This window comes from Oncorhynchus mykiss, chromosome 3 (assembly GCF_057628025.1).
Source record: "Oncorhynchus mykiss isolate SJ-2025 chromosome 3, ASM5762802v1, whole genome shotgun sequence".
NCBI classification, from domain to species: Eukaryota; Metazoa; Chordata; class Actinopteri; order Salmoniformes; family Salmonidae; genus Oncorhynchus; species Oncorhynchus mykiss.
Genome location: NC_143024.1, coordinates 20,805,001 through 20,824,690, shown reverse-complemented (window position 1 = coordinate 20,824,690; position 19,690 = coordinate 20,805,001). Strand labels below are relative to the sequence as shown.

General features: G+C 46.6%; 1 protein-coding gene across 2 annotated transcripts in view; it reads right to left on the bottom strand.

Annotated features, from left to right (window-relative positions):
• Nucleotides 1-817: 817 nt before the first annotated feature.
• LOC110520819 (carbonic anhydrase 14-like) overlaps nucleotides 818-19,690 on the bottom strand; it is a 19,759-nt gene continuing 886 nt past the window's right edge. The window contains exons 2-12 of one of the 2 annotated variants that reach the window (XM_036968160.2): nucleotides 18,720-18,740; nucleotides 13,577-13,756; nucleotides 12,940-13,085; nucleotides 11,739-11,834; nucleotides 11,443-11,509; nucleotides 10,857-11,014; nucleotides 10,539-10,662; nucleotides 7,810-7,833; nucleotides 7,617-7,701; nucleotides 3,454-3,507; nucleotides 818-1,609 (exon numbers count right to left, since the gene is read on the bottom strand). In XM_036968160.2, the coding sequence (XP_036824055.1) occupies nucleotides 1,513-1,609; nucleotides 3,454-3,507; nucleotides 7,617-7,701; nucleotides 7,810-7,833; nucleotides 10,539-10,662; nucleotides 10,857-11,014; nucleotides 11,443-11,509; nucleotides 11,739-11,834; nucleotides 12,940-13,085; nucleotides 13,577-13,756; nucleotides 18,720-18,740 (1,052 nt within the window). In that variant the 3' untranslated portion in view covers nucleotides 818-1,512. The remainder of the gene's footprint in view (nucleotides 1,610-3,453; nucleotides 3,508-7,616; nucleotides 7,702-7,809; nucleotides 7,834-10,538; nucleotides 10,663-10,856; nucleotides 11,015-11,442; nucleotides 11,510-11,738; nucleotides 11,835-12,939; nucleotides 13,086-13,576; nucleotides 13,757-18,719; nucleotides 18,741-19,690) is intronic. The other variant, XM_036968162.2, reaches the window with a different exon arrangement.

The window sequence follows — 19,690 nt, the reverse complement described above, 5'->3', positions numbered from 1 at the left end:
AGAGTTGGATTTTGTTTCTTTGCCAATTAAGTAACACAGACCACATGTAATGTAAAGAAGTGAATCAATGGATGACAGATGGATTGATATCACTTAATGAAGTTGCAGCAAGTTTAGAGCCTCTGCTGCATAATTGGTTAAAGTATATTATAATGGTGCGTATTTGTTTATGTGTGTGTGTACATAGGGAAGTAGAAACTAGTGCATCTTGGGTCTATCAGCTCTCTTCCTCTACCTGGTGTTTATCATGTTTTAATTTGAACCTTTATTTAACTAGGCAAGTCAGTTAAGAACACATTCTTATTTACAATGACAGCCTACCAGGGAACAGTGAGTTTACTGCCTTGTTTAGGGGCTGAACATCCCATTTTCACCTTTGTCACGTTGGGGATTCGATCCAGCAACATTTTGGCTACTGGCCCAACACTCCAACCACTAGGCTACCTGCCACCCCAGGATGTGTATTACACCACTTGTCCACAGCAGTGTCTAGTGTTCATCATGTGTACTACACCACTTGTCCTATAGCAGTGTCTAGTGTTGATCATGTGTACTACACCACTTGTCCTATAGCAGTGTCTAGTGTTCATCATGTGTACTACACCACTTGTCCTATACCAGTGTCTAGTGTTGATCATGTGTACTACACCACTTGTCCTATAGCAGTGTCTAGTGTTCATCATGTGTACTACACCACTTGTCCTATACCAGTGTCTAGTGTTCATCATGTGTACTACACCACTTGTCCTATAGCAGTGTCTAGTGTTCATCATGTGTACTAAACCAGTGTGAACATCACACTGACCCAAGCAACATCGTCATTCAACTCTTTTATTTTGATGCTTAATGTATTTACAGCTGAATTCAGACAAGCAACACACACACACACACACACACACACACACACACACACACACACAGGCTTTCCACTGGCAAGGAATGTGCAGGGCTGATTTCAGAATCACATGGTTTGGACTATACAGTCTTCAATTACAAATTGTGTGACATGTTTCTACAATTCCTTCCTCTCGTTTGGAGGTGTGTTTCGCATGGCAGTTGCAAGTGATGATGTCATCCTGAACGCAGTCCAGCTGTGCCCATGAGGCCCTGAAGTTAGGACAGGAAGGGCAGAACGTGGATGGAAAAGAGTACCATGCATACAGGTAGACCATAATAGACCATGCATTCACCCAAAAGGCCATGCAGACAAACACATGGACCAAAGCAGAGGAGGCTTGTGGGAGGAGCTATATGCTTATTGTAATGGCTGGAATGGAATAAATGGAACGCAGTCAAACATGTGGTTTCCATATGTTTGATGCGTTTGATACCGCTCCATCATTCCATTCTACCCATTATAATGAGCCTGTCCTCCCATAGCTCCTCCAACCAGCCTCCTCTGGACCAGAGCCATAGAGGCACTCATCCAAGCCCATTGGCAGGGAGGGTGGAGTGTGGTTGGTGGTGGGGGGGGGGGGGGGGGGGGTCGTTCATGGAGGTCTCTGATTGGTCTCAGACTGAGGGGGGGACAGGATCTTCTTTTTTTCCTGGTTCAGTGGTCGTGTTGAGGGCCACGTCCGGTTTCAGCTCCTTCCCTGACTCCATAGTCCTACATGTCAGAGGGCACAGGCAGTCCGACTCATCAATGGAAGTACATGGCATAAAAGCTCATTGATCCTGCTGTATGTCATACTCCCCCTGTTTGCACTGTATTTTGTAGCAGTTTACTCAACCATCCAGCAGAGTGATACACTAAATAACTGCATGGATTTGTTCTTGTTGGGAAACATCCCAATGGTAGGTCTATGTGTAAATGAACCAAATGACAACAATGGATAAAGGTAGGGAGAAGACTGACTTACAGACAGACAGACAGACAGACTGACTGACTGACTGACTGACATACAGAGACAGACAGACAGACTGAAAGACAGAGACAGACTGACAGACAGACAGACTGACTGACTGACAGACTGAAAGACAGACTGACTGACTGAAAGACAGACTGACTGACTGACTGACTGACTGACTGACTGACTGAAAGACAGACTGAAAGACAGACTGACTGACTGACTGAAAGACAGACTGACTGACTGACTGACTGACTGAAAGACAGACTGACTGAAAGACAGACTGAAAGACAGACTGACTGACAGAGACAGACTGACTGACTGCTAGAGACAGACTGACTGACGGACAGACTGAAAGACAGAGACAGACTGACAGACAGACAGACTGACTGACTGACAGACTGAAAGACAGACTGACTGACTGACTGACTGACTGAAAGACAGACTGAAAGACAGACTGACTGACTGACTGACTGAAAGACTGACTGACTGACAGAGACAGACAGACTGACTCACTGACTGACTGACTGACAGAGACAGACTGACTGACAGACTGACTAACTGACTGACTGACAGACTGACTGACTGACTGACAGAGACAGACTGACTGACAGACAGACTAAAAATAAAATGAAGAAAAGTCAACAAATGAAATAAAGCCATAATCTATTATAATAATAATTAATAGGCTTCAAAGTACAGTAAAAGTCCAAGTAAACAACAACAGAGGAGTAATGCCTGGTGAATGTTTTGGAGGGAATGATGGAGTGAACGGATCAATGACTCAACAGAGGAGTAATGCCTGGTGAATGTTTTGGAGGGAATGATGGAGTGAACGGATCAATGACTCAACAGAGGAGTAATGCCTGGTGAATGTTTTGGAGGGAATGATGGAGTGAACGGATCAATGACTCAACAGAGGAGTAATGCCTGGTGAATGTTTTGGAGGGAATGATGGAGTGAACGGATCAATGACTCAACAGAGGAGTAATGCCTGGTGAATGTTTTGGAGGGAATGATGGAGTGAACGGATCAATGACTCAACAGAGGAGTGTGACGTAGAAACCCACTGGGCACAGACAACGATTCCACGTCGACGTGGAAACAACATTGATTCAACCAGTGTGTGCCCAGTGGGAAGTTACAGCATTAAAAAGCTAATGAGAGGGAGAAAATGTGCTATATTAGTACAACACTGGATTTAAAGACACAACAATCTACTTTAAACAAATGAGTTGTGAAATTTCCTAGAATAACAGGATTACAGGAATGGATTAGGATTCTTTAGGATAACACGTGATGTTGGAATTTCTAGAGTCCCAGTCCAAAAAACAACTCCTAGCCCCGACCACCTTGGTGTTTGCAGATCTTAAGGAATTAGATTGGTAAGTAAAATGGCTAAACGTAAAATGAGCTCAATTGAGCCCGATTTTAACGATACATCTACACACTTTCTTCAGATCTGGAGGCTACACACCAACGTTTAGGGGTGCTAGGAGTTATCTCTAGCCAGGGACAGAAGGCAGATGATGGGGAGTAGAGTCAGGGATTTGGGTTAAAGGGGTGAAGGTCAAAGGTCAAAGGTCATAATCTGATTGGTGACCTGAAAACGGGGGCGGGCCGGACACTGGGTAGGACGTCCCAGCTAGAGGTGGAGCTGTTGTGATGAAAACACAGTGTCATGTGACCAGGAAACACAAACGATCACATCACAGACAGACACAATCATGTTAAAAGGGCAACAATCATGCCCCGAACCGACCCTTTATCATTTTCCTCTGCACGTTTTCTAGATGTGAAATAATGAGATAGTTATTGGCAGTATGGTGTGGGCTGGGTGAACCTTTGCCATATTCCTTACACCTAGCCAATCATCTCAGCTCTTTGGTCTCATTCCTAACCATGTGTCTTTAGCATTAAGCCTGGCAAGCGAGGCTGTTGGTTCTAAATCTAAAGTGCATAATGTAGGGACAAAGGGTCGATTACGAAGTGGGCAATTATCACACAGTCAGAGCAACAATCAGATGGTAGAGGATGAAGTTGCCCCTGATCACTGATCTAAGGTCAGTTTTTTGTTTTTACCTCATGGTTACGGTTAGGATTGGAGTAACAAACCGATCCTAGACCTGAGCAAATAGGCCAGGGAATCTACCAATCACTGGTGGTTAACATAGTAATGTTATTTTTGATCAGGGTTGGAATTACACATTGACTCTAGGAGGTACACTGATGGGGGTGCCCACGTTGATGTTTTTTTTTTTACAATTCAAGGGGTGCCAAAACACTTTTGGGGGATAAACTTTTAGTATAGGCGTGGCTAGCATCTCCAGACATCCCTGTCATTAGAACCCTGTCACAGAGAACACTGGCAGTAGTATTCATTTGGCTTATGAACATGTAGTATTGGACATGGATGCAGTAGGTATCAGGTATTATGGAGGATTCCACCTGTTTACCAAGACCCTTTCATTATGCAGGTGTTTGAAAAATCTGCCAAGAGAAATGTGAAGATTGAGACACCAAGAACAAAAAGAAACCCCCGGACATTTTGGATCAAAGCATATCACAGTTTCATATGATAAACACAGGTAACCAGGTAACCAGCACAACAAAAATCTGGTTGACCATACTGTTTTCTACTTCAGATAACTCTGTAGTTGTCACGCCCTGGCCATAGAGAGGCTTTTATTCTCTATTTTGGTTAGGCCAGGGTGTGACTAGGGTGGGCATTCTAGTTTCTTTATTTCTATGTTTTCTATATCTTTGTGTTTGACCGGGTGTGGTTCTCAATCAGAGGCAGCTGTCTATCATTGTCTCTGATTGAGAATCATACTTAGGTGACCTTTTCCCCACCTGGGTTTGTGGATAGTTATTTTCTGTTTTGTGTTTCTGCACCTGACAGAACTGTTCTTTGTCGTTTTGCTCTTTGTTATTTTGTTCAAGTGTTTTTGAAAATAAATCATGAACACTTACCACGCTGTGCTTTGGTCCACTCCCTCTTCTTTTAACGGCCGTAACAGAACTACCCACCACCAACGGACCAAGCAGCGTGGTAAGGATGAGCAGCGTGTAATGGACTCCTGGACATGGGAGGAAATCCTGGACGAGAAAGGACCCTGGAGGCAGGCTGGGGAGTATCGCCGTCCACGGGAGGAACTGGAAGCAGCGAAAGATGAGAGGCAGCGTTATGAGGGAACACGGCTGGCAAGGAAGCCCGAGAGGCAGCCCCAAAAAAATCTTTGGGGGGAGCACACAGGGAGTGTGGCAGAGTTAGGTTGGAGACCTGAGCCAACTCCCTGGGCTTACCGTGGCGGGCGTCGTACTGGTCAGGCACCGTGTTATGCGGTGGAGCGCACGGTGTCTCCAGTACGTGTTCTTAGCTCCCCGCATCTGCCGGGCTAGGGTGAGCATCCAGCCAGAAAGGATTGTCCCAGTCCTGCTCTCCAGACCTCCAGTACGTCTCTACGGCCCAGGATATCCTGCGCCAGCTCTGCGCACTGTGTCTCCAGTGCATCTGCACAGCCCAGTGCGTCCTGTTCTTGCGCCCCGCACGTGCCGGGCCAAAGTCACCATTCAGCCAGGACGGGTTGTGCAGGCTCTTAGCTCAAGACCTCCAGTGCGCCTCCACGGCCCAGTGTATCCGGTGCCTCTGCCAAGGACAGGACTTCCTGTATGTCTCTCCAGTCTGGTGAGGCCTGCGCCCAGAACTAATCCTCTTGCATGTCTCCCCAGCCTGGTGAGGCCTGTAGCAGCTCCACGTACCAGACTGCCCATACGTCTCCTCCCTCCAGTGATGATCCATGGCAAGAAGCCTCCAGTGATGATCCATGGCACGAAGCCTCCAGTGATGATCCATGGCACGAAGCCTCCAGTGATGATCCATGGCACGAAGCCTCCAGTGATGATCCATGGCACGAAGCCTCCAGTGATGATCCATGGCAAGAAGCCTCCAGTGATGATCCATGGCACGAAGCCTCCAGTGATGATCCATGGCACGAAGCCTCCAGTGATGATCCATGACACGAAGCCTCCAGTGATGATCCATGGCACGAAGCCTCCAGTGATAATCCATGGCAGGAAGCCTCCAGTGATGATCCATGGCAAGAAGCCTCCAGTGATGATCCATGGCAAGAAGCCTCCAGTGATGATCCATGGCAGGAAGCCTCCAGTGTGGAGTCAGGGCATGAAACCTCCAACGACGGTCTCCAGTCCGGAGCCTCCAGCGACGGGCTCCAGTCTGGAGCCTCCAGCAACGAGGGTGCCCAGTCCGGAGCCTCCAGCAATGAGGGTGCCCAGTTCGGAGCCTCCAGTGATGATCCATGGCAAGAAGCCTCCAGTGAGGATCCATGGCACGAAGCCTCCAGTGATGATCCATGGCACGAAGCCTCCAGTGATAATCCATGGCACGAAGCCTCCAGTGATGATCCATGGCAAGAAGCCTCCAGTGATGATCCATGGCAGGAAGCCTCCAGTGTGGAGTCAGGGCATGAAACCTCCAACGACGGTCTCCAGTCCGGAGCCTCCAGCGACGGGCTCCAGTCTGGAGCCTCCAGCAACGAGGGTGCCCAGTCCGGAGCCTCCAGCAATGAGGGTGCCCAGTTCGGAGCCTCCAGTGATGATCCATGGCAAGAAGCCTCCAGTGATGATCCATGGCAAGAAGCCTCCAGTGATGATCCATGGCAAGAAGCCTCCAGTGATGATCCATGGCATGAAGCCTCCAGTGATGATCCATGGCAGGAAGCCTCCAGTGTGGAGTCAGGGCATGAAACCTCCAACGACGGCCTCCAATCCGGAGCCTCCAGCGACGGTCTCCAGTCCGGAGCCTCCAGCAACGAGGGTGCCCAGTTCGGAGCCTCCAGCAATGAGGGTGCCCAGTTCAGAGCCTCCAGCAACGAGGGTGCCCAGTCCAGAGCCTCCAGCAACGAGGGTGCCCAGTCCGGGGCCCGCAGCAAACGAGGGTGCCCAGTCCGGGGTCCGCAGCAAACGAGGGTGCCCAGTCCGGGGCCCGCAGCAAACGAGGGTGCCCAGTCCGGGGTCCGCAGCAAACTAGGGTGCCCAGTCCGGGGCCCGCAGCAAACTAGGGTGCCCAGTCCGGGGCCTGCAGCAACGAGGGTGCCTAGTCCGTGGCCCGCTACGAGGGTGCTGAGTCCGGGGTCGGCGGCGAGGGTCCCCGCACCAGAGGCGCCACCAAGGTGGGGGGAGCCAGAGGCGGAGGGGGGTCTACGTCCCGCACCAGAGGCGCCACCGTAAAAGAAGCCCACTCAGACCCTCCCCTTTAGAGTCAGGTTTTGCGGCCGGAGTCTGCACCTTTGGGGGGGTACTGTCACGCCCTGGCCATAGAGAGGCTTTTATTCTCTATTTTGGTTAGGCCAGGGTGTGACTAGGGTGGGCATTCTAGTTTCCTTATTTCTATGTTTTCTATTTCTTTGTGTTTGGCCGGGTGTGGTTCTCAATCAGAGGCAGCTGTCTATCATTGTCTCTGATTGAGAATCATACTTAGGTGACCTTTTCCCCACCTGGGTTTGTGGATAGTTATTTTCTGTTTTGTGTTTCTGCACCTGACAGAACTGTTCTTTGTCGTTTTGCTCTTTGTTATTTTGTTCATGATTTATTTTCAAAAAAACACTTGAACACTTACCACGCTGTGCTTTGGTTCACTCCCTCTTCTTTTAACGGCCGTAACAGTAGTTGGTTTAATCAGAAACAGAATAGCCCTCAGGCAGACTAGTAAGCTAAGAAACCCCATTTAACAGCTCAGTGCCTTACCGTATAGTCTTCACTAAGAAGCAAATGATGACAGCCACACCAACACAGCCACACAGAGCTCCTATTACTATCGCTGTGATCTCTCCTGAGACAGACAGAGAAATATTCCAACTAGTACATCAAACATGAAAAGATAGCCATTGACCAGAGGCCTACTCTAATAATGAATCAGCTATGAAGGTCCACATCTTACCGGCAGTGTACACCTTCACTGATTCTGCAAGTGAGAAAAGGAATATGTTATTTTGAGCATTGTCTTATTACCTGTACGTCTGTCAGAAGGCCTACATAATAACAGGCTTGACAGGATCGTGATGTCATGACAGAGGGTTCATGTAAAAATACTGCTGTGCTACTTCGTTTATGCAGTCGATAATTCAGTTGGAATTCATGTTCAATCAACATCTAGTAGAACTACAGGGAAATGATCATACGTCTACAGTGTGTTCTGTAGTCTTTGGAATGAGTGTTGTCTACCAGTAGAACTACAGGTAAATGATCATACGTCTACAGTGTGTTCTGTAGTCTTTGGAATGAGTGTTGTCTACCAGTAGAACTACAGGGAAATGATCATACGTCTACAGTGTGTTCTGTAGTCTTTGGAATGAGTGTTGTCTACCAGTAGAACTACAGGGAAATGATCATACGTCTACAGTGTGTTCTGTAGTCTTTGTAATGAGTGTTGTCTACCAGTAGAACTACAGGGAAATGATCATACGTCTACAGTGTGTTCTGTAGTCTTTAGAATGAGTGTTGTCTACCAGTAGAACTACAGGGAAATGATCATACGTCTACAGTGTGTTCTGTAGTCTTTAGAATGAGTGTTGTCTACCAGTAGAACTACAGGGAAATGATCATACGTCTACAGTGTGTTCTGTAGTCTTTAGAATGAGTGTTGTCTACCAGTAGAACTACAGGGAAATGATCATACGTCTACAGTGTGTTCTGTAGTCTTTGGAATGAGTGTTGTCTACCAGTAGAACTACAGGTAAATGATCATACGTCTACAGTGTGTTCTGTAGTCTTTAGAATGAGTGTTGTCTACCAGTAGAACTACAGGGAAATGATCATACGTCTACAGTGTGTTCTGTAGTCTTTGGAATGAGTGTTGTCTACCAGTAGAACTACAGGGAAATGATCATACGTCTACAGTGTGTTCTGTAGTCTTTGGAATGAGTGTTGTCTACCAGTAGAACTACAGGTAAATGATCATACGTCTACAGTGTGTTCTGTAGTCTTTAGAATGAGTGTTGTCTACCAGTAGAACTACAGGGAAATGATCATACGTCTACAGTGTGTTCTGTAGTCTTTGGAATGAGTGTTGTCTACCAGTAGAACTACAGGGAAATGATCATACGTCTACAGTGTGTTCTGTAGTCTTTGGAATGAGTGTTGTCTACCAGTAGAACTACAGGTAAATGATCATACGTCTACAGTGTGTTCTGTAGTCTTTAGAATGAGTGTTGTCTACCAGTAGAACTACAGGGAAATGATCATACGTCTACAGTGTGTTCTGTAGTCTTTAGAATGAGTGTTGTCTACCAGTAGAACTACAGGTAAATGATCATACGTCTACAGTGTGTTCTGTAGTCTTTGGAATGAGTGTTGTCTACCAGTAGAACTACAGGTAAATGATCATACGTCTACAGTGTGTTCTGTAGTCTTTGGAATGAGTGTTGTCTACCAGTAGAACTACAGGTAAATGATCATACGTCTACAGTGTGTTCTGTAGTCTTTAGAATGAGTGTTGTCTACCAGTAGAACTACAGGTAAATGATCATACGTCTACAGTGTGTTCTGTAGTCTTTGGAATGAGTGTTGTCCACGGGAGGCTGGTGGTACCTTAATTGGGGAGGATGGGCGGAATGGAATGATATCAAACACACCATTACATTCACTCCACCCCAGCCATTATTATGAGCCGTCCTCCTCTCACCAGCCTCCTATGGTGTTGTCATAGGCCACCCTATCAGTTTTTCACAAATTCTTTCTCCTTTGTCTGTGTTCCGCTCTCTCTCTCTTGCTCTCCCTTTCTCCTTTTCTCGCTCTCCCTTTCTCTCTCTCTCTCTCCCTTTCTTTCTTTCTCTCTCACTCTCCCTCTCTCCATTTCTCCCTTTCTTTCTCTGTCTCTCTCTTCCTCTCTCTCTCTCTCTGTCCCTCTCTCTCTCTTCCTCTCTTGTCATGTGAAAACAACAGTGTCAGTGTTTAGAGAAGAGATGTTGCAAAAACGAATCAGCCATCTCGTAAACAGAGCTCCCCCTCATTTACAGCTCCTCTTTCTCTTCCCCACTACCCCTCTCTCTCTTTCTCTCTATCACTCCCTCAAACCCCCCCCCTCTCTCTTTTCCTATCTCCTGCCCCCTCTATCCCCCTCTCTATCTCTTTCACAGTCAGTAACCCTTGACATTCCCACAGTTCTCACCACATTCCTCTCTTTAGTGTTTAACGCTAGCCTTCCTCCACATGTCCACCCGAGAGCCCCTCACCGTGTCCACTAATACTGTTTGGTGAAATGTTATTAGTGGTCACGGTACGAGGCTAGGCCACCCCATGCCCTTCCTGCTGATGCTGCTGTTAGGTACGAGGCTAGCCCGCCCCATGCTCTTCCTGCTGATGCTGCTGTTAGGTACGAGGCTAGCCCGCGTCATGCCCTTCCTGCTGATGCTGCTGTTAGGTACGAGGCTAGCCCGCCCCATGCCCTTCCTGCTGATGCTGCTGTTAGGTACGAGGCTAGCCCGCCCCATGCCCTTCCTGCTGATGCTGCTGTTAGGTACGAGGCTAGCCCGCCCCATGCCCTTCCTGCTGATGCTGCTGTTAGGTACGAGGCTAGCTTTCATGCCCTTCCTGCTGATGCTGCTGTTAGCTACGAGGCTGTTGGTTGTGTTAGAGAACCCCCCCCCCCCCCCCCCCCCCCCCCCCGACCTAATGGGAAGGATGAGAGGATGGTCCGGTCGTTAAGTGGTTGGGGTGTACGGTAGTTGTCCTGCATGACGACGCGGTCAGCGTCCTCCTTACTGGCATACAGCACTGTCTCCAGCTTCATCAGCTGAGGAAGAAGGGAGGACAGAGAGGAAGAGAAGAGGAAAGAGAGAAGTAAAGAGGGGAGGAAGAGAGGAAAGATGGTGAAGAGGAGGAAGACAAGAGGGAAGAGGGGGAGAAAAGAAGAGGAGGACATAGTGATGCTTTGAATTCAAGCATAAGTATATCACCATCACACACACACCACACACCTTCCCTCACCTGTGTGTGTGAGATTTTGACGGTCTCTGTGAAGAGGGTCCAGAGGACACTCTGGAAGCAGGGAGGAGTGGTGAGAGAGCCATTGTATCGGTAGTATCGCCCCAGGTCAGAAGGCAGGAGGGACTGGACATCAAAGGCTGGGATGGACACACTCTGACCTGACCACGGAGGGAGGAATGGAGGGGTGGATGGACAGATGAAAGTTAGAGGAGATGTACAGGGTTTGACTCCTGGGGGCATGTAGTGGTGCTGTTTGGCACTTGCATAAGAAATCAGAGAATCCCCATAAACTACTGTAGTCATGGTAACATTGCTAGAAGGTAGCTGTAGTAATAATGCTGATTGGCTAAGGTGTACTTTGATTAAGCTACCTGGGGCAGCAGGTAGCCTAGTGGTTAGAGTGTTGGACTAATAACCAAAAATGTGCAAGATCCAATCCCCGAGCTGACAAGGTAAAAGTCTGTTGTTCTGCCCCTGAACAAGGCAGTTAACCCACTGTTCCTAGGCTGTCATTGAAAATAAGAATTTGTTCTTAACTGACTTGCCTAGTTAAATAAAGGTAAATAATCCTTAACAGCTGTCTCACCTGCATGTCTGATGCGACCCAGGTAGTTGAGAATGTTCCAAAAGGCCTGGTTAGCCTCCTCACCTGTCTGACAGATCACACATCTTTCCTTTAGGTCAAGTGTGCAGTCTTTACTATACAATCACAAAGCCTTTCTTACTAATCTGGTGATGGGTAGATTTTACAACTGAAGAAATAAAACATAAATAAAGGGAATTTGTAACCTATTGTAAAAATACAAATACAACTCTTTTGAAGTATGTAATGTCTCCAGTGGTTGATGTGATTGTCAGTTAGTTATGATGTAACAGTCCTACCTCTATGAGGACTCCCAGGACTGCCAGTCCATCCTGCTGGGTCATAGCCACTGACATGTTAGGGTACAGCTCTGAGTTGTAGTGCACCACATGCAGCTACACAGAGAGGGAACATGGTTAGTGTGTGTGTGTGTGTGTGTGTGTGTGTGTGTGGCAGTGTCTAATTTTTGGAAAATCCCCCTTGAGTTTGAATGAAAAGTGCTGCTACATTAATTTACATAGCGTTCAGATGGATGGGAGAAAAAGAGAGTGAGTGAGGGAGAGGGAATGAGAGAGTGATAGAGAGAGGGTGGGGGGATATGCTGGCTCATTGAAACTCTTTGAGAGGGAGGGAGTAGGGGAGGGTGGAGAGATAAACACATTGTCTGTCTTTACGTAATAGTGTGTAACCAGAGCATGGAGCTTCTCCTTCATGTTTTCAAACTCTCACAAACTCTCTCTCTCTCTCTCTCTCTCTCTCTCTCTCTCTCTCTCTCTCTCTCTCTCTCTCTCTCTCTCTCTCTCTCTCATATACCAATTTTTGCAGATCCACTGCATGTTCTACATTCCCTTCACACAGAGAATTGGACAGTGTTTCAAGTTCCAAAAGTGTGTGTGTGCGTGTTTTTGGGGTACAGTAAATACACTGCCAACCTGAGAAAGTTGGTTCCCCTTCCTATGTATACTGTAGGTGTTTGAGAGGCTTTTATTTGGCATGCTTTCTAATCCTGAAGTCTTTACAACAATTTCAACCAGATTTAATTCCACTCCCCAATTAATTAACATCATTCAAACACTTGTTCTCCAATAACCTTTCTTTCCAAGTTTGTTTTCTCCTACTATGACTAGTGTTAACCATAAGAGCTGAGTCCAGATTGCTGTTTAGTGTTTCTGTATAATATTTAATGGGATTCTAGTATGGTTTCTCAACTGAACAAACACACACACAGTCCCCTCAACAAACACACACACAGTCCCCTCAACAAACACACACACAGTCCCCTCAACAAACACACACACAGTCCCCTCAACAAACACACACACAGTCCCCTCAACAAACACACACACAGTCCCCTCAACAAACACACACACAGTCCCCTCAACAAACACACACACAGTCCCCTCAACAAACACACACACAGTCCCCTCAACAAACACACACACAGTCCCCTCAACAAACACACACACAGTCCCCTCAACAAACACACACACAGTCCCTCACCTCTGCAGCGGAGCTCTGACCGTTGATGGTGTGTTCGCTGCCCCCGGCCTCCGGTGCTCCATTGCCCCAGTGTAGGTGCATCTGGACGGCCGTGAACTGCCAGGGCAGCCCCCCTAAACCCATCCAGCCTGGGAGAGGAATCACCACTGTGATGGAGAGAAAGCATGGTTGCTGTAGTTACCTGTATGTATGTTGTTAGTGATGGAGTCAGCATGGTTGCTGTAGTTACCTGTATGTTGTTAGTGATGGAGTCAGCATGGTTGCTGTAGTTACCTGTATGTATGTTGTTAGTGATGGAGTCAGCATGGTTGCTGTAGTTACCTGTATGTTGTTAGTGATGGAGTCAGCATGGTTGCTGTAGTTACCTGTATGTATATTGTTAGTGATGGAGTCAGCGTGGTTGCTGTAGTTACCTGTATGTTGTTAGTGATGGAGTCAGCATGGTTGCTGTAGTTACCTGTATGTTGTTAGTGATGGAGTCAGCATGGTTGCTGTAGTTACCTGTATGTTAGTTGTTAGTGATGGAGTCAGCATGGTTGCTGTAGTTACCTATCTGTTGTTAGTGATGGAGTCAGCATGGTTGCTGTAGTTACCTGTCTGTTGTTAGTGATGGAGTCAGCATGGTTGCTGTAGTTACCTGTATGTCCGTTGTTGTAGAGGCTGAAGGGTTTGTTGCCGTGCTGGCTATAACCGAGGGGGGTAAGAGGGCCCAGGCTGGGGTCATACTGGGTCTGGACCGTTGCCACGTCAACCGGAGACTGGGCCTTACCACCACAGTCTGGGAAGTAATCCGCCCACTTGGACTGGCCTACTGAACCTGAGGTGGAGGAGAAGGGAAGAGAGTTACCAAAACATGACACATCTTGTGACTCTCTGTCAGTGATACACATTAAGCATGGCCAGTCAGTCCGCAGGCCTTTTCTTTTGGAACATTTCATATTGACCTCTTGACCATTTTCTGTGGAAAACAGAAGATAAGTTGGGGATCATCCTCTCTTTCACACTCCCCTGCTATACTTTTTTTTTTTTTACTAGGCATGTCAGTTAAGAACAAATTCTTATTTTCAATGACGGCCTAGGAACAGTGCGTTAACTGCCTGTTCAGGGGCAGAACGACAGCTCGGGGATTCAAACTTGCAACCTTTTGGTTACTAGTCCAACGCTATAACTACTAGGCTACCCTGCCGACCCACTTGACCTTCTCTGACTAATGACTAATGAGCATCATCACCCTTACGAACACACACCCAGACACACACACATACAGTGGGGAAAAAAAGTATTTAGTCAGCCACCAATTGTGCAAGGTCTCCCACTTAAAAAGATGAGAGGTCTGTAATTTTCATCATATGTACACTTCAACTATGACAGACAAAATGAGAAGAAAAAAATCCAGAAAATCACATTGTAGGATTTTAAATGAATTTATTTGCAAATTATGGTGGAAAATAAGTATTTGGTCAATAACAAAAGTTTATCTCAATACTTTGTTATATACCCTTTGTTGGCAATGACAGAGGTCAAATGTTTTCTGTAAGTCTTCACAAGGTTTTCACACACTGTTGCTGGTATTTTGGCCCATTCCTCCATGCAGATCTCCTCTAGAGCAGTGATGTTTTGGGGCTGTTGCTGGGCAACTTGGACTTTCAACTCCCTCCAAAGGTTTTCTATGGGGTTGAGATCTGGAGACTGGCTAGGCCACTCCAGGACCTTGAAATGCTTCTTACGAAGCCACTCCTTCGTTGCCCGGGCGGTGTGTTTGGGATCATTGTCATGCTGAAAGACCCAGCCACGTTTCATCTTCAATGCCCTTGCTGATGGAAGGAGGTTTTCACTCAAAATCTCACGATACATGGCCCCATTCATTCTTTCCTTTACACGGATCAGTCGTCCTGGTCCCTTTGCAAAAAAACAGCCCCAAAGCATGATGTTTCCACCCCCATGCTTCACAGTAGGTATGGTGTTCTTTGGATGCAACTCAGCATTTTTTGTCCTCCAAACACGACGAGTTGAGTTTTTACCAAAAAGTTGTATTTTGGTTTCATCTGACCATATGACATTCTCCCAATCTTCTTCTGGATCATCCAAATTCTCTCTAGCAAACTTCAGACGGGCCTGGACATGTACTGGCTTAAGCAGGGGGACACGTCTGGCACTGCAGGATTTGAATCCCTGGCGGCGTAGTGTGTTACTGATGGTAGGCTTTGTTACTTTGGTCCCAGCTCTCTGCAGGTCATTCACTCGGTCCCCCCGTGTGGTTCTGGGATTTTTGCTCACCGTTCTTGTGATAATTTTGACCCCACAGGGTGAGATCTTGCGTGGAGCCCTAGATCAAGGGAGATTATCAGTGGTCTTGTATGTCTTCCATTTCCTAATAATTTCTCCCACAGTTGATTTCTTCAAACCAAGCTGCTTACCTATTGCAGATTCAGTCTTCCCTGCCTGGTGCAGGTCTACAATTTTGTTTCTGATGTCCTTTGACAGCTCTTTGGTCTTGGCCATATTGGAGTTTGGAGTGTGACTGTTTGAGGTTGTGGACAGGTGTCTTTTATACTGATAACAAGTTCAAACAGGTGCCATTAATACAGGTAACAAGTGGAGGACAGAGGAGCCTCTTAAATAAGAAGTTACAGGTCTGTGAGAGCCAGAAATCTTGCTTGTTTGTAGGTGACCAAATACTTATTTTCCACCATAATTTGCAAATAAATTCATTAAAAACAATGTGATTTTCTGGATTTTTTTCCCCTCATTTTGTCTGTCATAGTTGAAGTGTACCTATGTTGAAAATTACAGGCCTCTCTCATTTTTAAGTGGGAGAGCTTGCACAATTGGTGGCTGACTAAATACGTTTTTGCCCCACTGTATACGTTACATACACAAACACACTTACACACACACACACACACACATACACACACACGCACAGACTCACATCATTATCCATGGAGATGATTGTGGACTACAGGAAAAAGAGGACCAAACACACCCCCATTCTCATTGACGGGGCTGTAGTGGAGCAGGTTGAGAGCTTCAAGTTCCTTGGTGTCCACATCACCAACAAACTAACATGGTCCAAACACATCAAGACAGTTATGAAGTGGGCACGACAAAACCTATTCCCCCTCAGGAGACTGAAAATATTTGGCATGGGTCCTTAGATCCTCAAAAGTTTCTACAGCTGTGCCATGTGTGTGTGTGTGTGTGTGTGTGTGTGTGTGTGTGTGTGTGTGTGTGTGTGTGTGTGTACGTGTGTGTGTGTGTGTGTGTGTGTGTGTGTGTACGTGTGTGTGTGTGTGTGTGTGTGTGTGTGTGTGTGTATGTAAGAGAGAGAGAGAGAGAGTGTGTATACAGGAGTGTAAAGTCAGTGGTCAGTCATGCGTGCATGATGAGGTGGTGTATTATATTCACAGTGGTGAGCGCGCACACACACACATCCTTCCTCATTACTAATTGGAGGGGAGAGAGAAAGTGGAGCAGAGAGAGGGAGACCAGCACAATTATAACAGTTAATAATACCGAATACACAGAGGGTTCATTCAGATCACAATGTGAGGTCTCCTCCCCAACCCTCAGGGTGCTCTAGCCTGCTACGGAGGTCAGTGCTCTGCTCTACTCTCCATGCTACTGTTAATCAATGTGAGGTCTCCTCTCCAACCCTCAGGGTGCTCTAGCCTGCTACGGAGGTCAGTGCTCTGCTCTACTCTCCATGCTACTGTTAATCAATGTGAGGTCTCCTCTCCAACCCTCAGGGTGCTCTAGCCTGCTACGGAGGTCAGTGCTCTACTCTCCATGCTACTGTTAATCAATGTGAGGTCTCCTCTCCAACCCTCAGGGTGCTCTAGCCTGCTACGGAGGTCAGTGCTCTACTCTCCATGCTACTGTTAATCAATGTGAGGTCTCCTCCCCAACCCTCAGGGTGCTCTAGCCTGCTACGGAGGTCAGTGCTCTACTCTCCATGCTACTGTTAATCAATGTGAGGTCTCCTCTCCAACCCTCAGGGTGCTCTAGCCTGCTACGGAGGTCAGTGCTCTACTCTCCATGCTACTGTTAATCAATGTGAGGTCTCCTCCCCAACCCTCAGGGTGCTCTAGCCTGCTACGGAGGTCAGTGCTCTACTCTCCATGCTACTGTTAATCAATGTGAGGTCTCCTCTCCAACCCTCAGGGTGCTCTAGCCTGCTATGGAGGTCAGTGCTCTACTCTCCATGCTACTGTTAATCAATGTGAGGTCTCCTCCCCAACCCTCAGGGTGCTCTAGCCTGCTACGGAGGTCAGTGCTCTACTCTCCATGCTACTGTTAATCAATGTGAGGGGATCCTTTCTACATTAGTTCTATTCTTACACACACACTGTCTCTCCACTCCACACTAGTGTTTATCTGCAGTGTGCTCAGGGGGATTTTACTTTCCTAGGGGGATTAGAGAGAGACTTTTTTACACCATCACTATCTCCCCAGCTACCACAAAAAAAGTTCTGTGAACCATATTTTTGTTAGAGCTTGGTGAGAGCGTGGTTGTCTTATGGTTATTTTGCGTACAATCTACCCACAACTTTCTGGGAATGGTGCAGGATAGTTGCTTAGCTTTGGTTCGTTCTCAGCGCATTTAAGGAACTTCACATCGTTCCCATAACCAATGTCAAACCAAAAACATACGTTCCCACAACTTCCAAGGAACCAAATGTGCTAGCTGGGCCTACACACACACACACACACACACACACACACACACACACACACACACACTTACGCGCGCGCACATGCACACATACATGCACACGCACACATACACACACACTCTCCCCTCCCCCGGCCTGTACCTCTAAGCCGTCCTCTATCCCCCTCCTTGCCCACCGCCCCCCAAAAAAGGAGAAAAACTTGTCCTGCAGCTCCACAGTTGGTTGTCATGGAGGTCCCCATGGTTACAACGGAGAGAATATTCCGTCATTCTGACCTGCTCTACCTCTCATAGCGCTGCCACTGTCCCCAATGTGGATGGGAACAATGCCACACACACACACACAGTCACACAAAATACCATACAAAGAGCCGCAGGGCCTGTGAGCGAGCCAGCCACAGAATGCCACAGATCACCTCACACACACCAACACAACACAACTCCCACATCACCATTTACTTTAACAGTATATTGCGTCCTATAGAACACAGAGAAAAACATCACCATGTGGTGATGCCAGCTAGCCCTGGACACAGGCTCTGGTTAGAGGACATACTGTACGCTTCTGTACTTTATGTGAATGGAAAAGCTCTGTGTGAACTTAGTGTACACACTACCACTCTGTATGCATTCACTAAGGGCCCTTCAGGTCTACAGTGTCATTGTCCACATGATAGGCAGGCAGTGTGCCTCAGCCTGGACAGTACAATTAACACACAGGGTTATTGTGTGGCGTAACAATGCTGCTGAAACACGTCTTTCAAACTCTTCATCCTCCTTGTGCACCTGCCACTTCTCTCGTTTTCCTCCCCCTCTCTAGCTCTCTTTCCCTCTTCTGCACCCCCATTTCCCTCCCTCTCTCCATCCCCCACTCCTCATTTCTGTTTCTCCCATGCAGAGAGAGAGAGAGAGAGAGAGAGAGAACGTACAGTAGGTGAGCTGATGTATAAATGACAGACAGACAGAGAGTGTACTGTGGTATTTGTGTAGTGTTTAGTGGCAGGGATAATATTCCTACTGTGATCTACACCTACTTTATGAGTTATAATAACATAGTTAGAAATCAACTTGAAGGCCTTTTGGTTATTGAGAGAGATGTTCTTACCCGTGTACGTCCAGTACGTCACTGAAAGAGGGGAAATAAAATCACGTTTCTTCATTGTCATTCTCACAACAACACATTACAGCAGTTATCAACAATTATATTCAGTATTACTACATTCACCAAAGTATTCAACATATTGTCAGCAAGTGACATTTTCAATATGAACAGGTGTCATTGAAAAGTGAAATGATATCTCTGTAAAAATATATATGCTATATACAGTATATCTGAACTGCTATATACAGTATATCGGAACTACTATATACAGTATATCGGAACTACTATATACAGTATATCTGAACTGCTATATACAGTATATCTGAACTGCTATATACAGTATATCTGAACTACTATATACAGTATATCTGCACTGCTATATACAGTATATCTGAACTACTATATACAGTATATCTGAACTACTATATACAGCATATCTGAACTGCTATATACAGTATATCTGAACTACTATATACAGTATATCTGAACTGCTATATTATTTTATTTATCCGTTATTTTACCAGGTAAGTTGACTGAGAACACATTCTCATTTACAGCAACAACATGGGGAATAGTTACAGGGTAGAGGAGGGGGATGAATGAGCCAATTGTAAACCAGATTGGGAATTTAGCCAGGACACCTGGGTTAACACCCCTACGATAAGTGCCATGGGATCTTTAATGACCTCAGAGAGTCAAGACACCTGTTTAACATCCCATTCAAAAGACAGCACCCTACACAGGGCAGAGTCCCCAATCACTGCCCTGGGGCATTAGGATATTTTTTTTAGACCAGAGGAAAGAGTGCCTCCTACATGCCCTCAAACACCACTTCCAGCAGCATCTGGTCTCCCATCCAGGCACTGACCAGGACCAACCCTGCTTAGCTTCAGAAGCAAGCCAGCAGTGGTATGTAGGGTGGTATGCTGCTATCTGAACAAATGCATACAGCATATCTGAAATACTATATACAG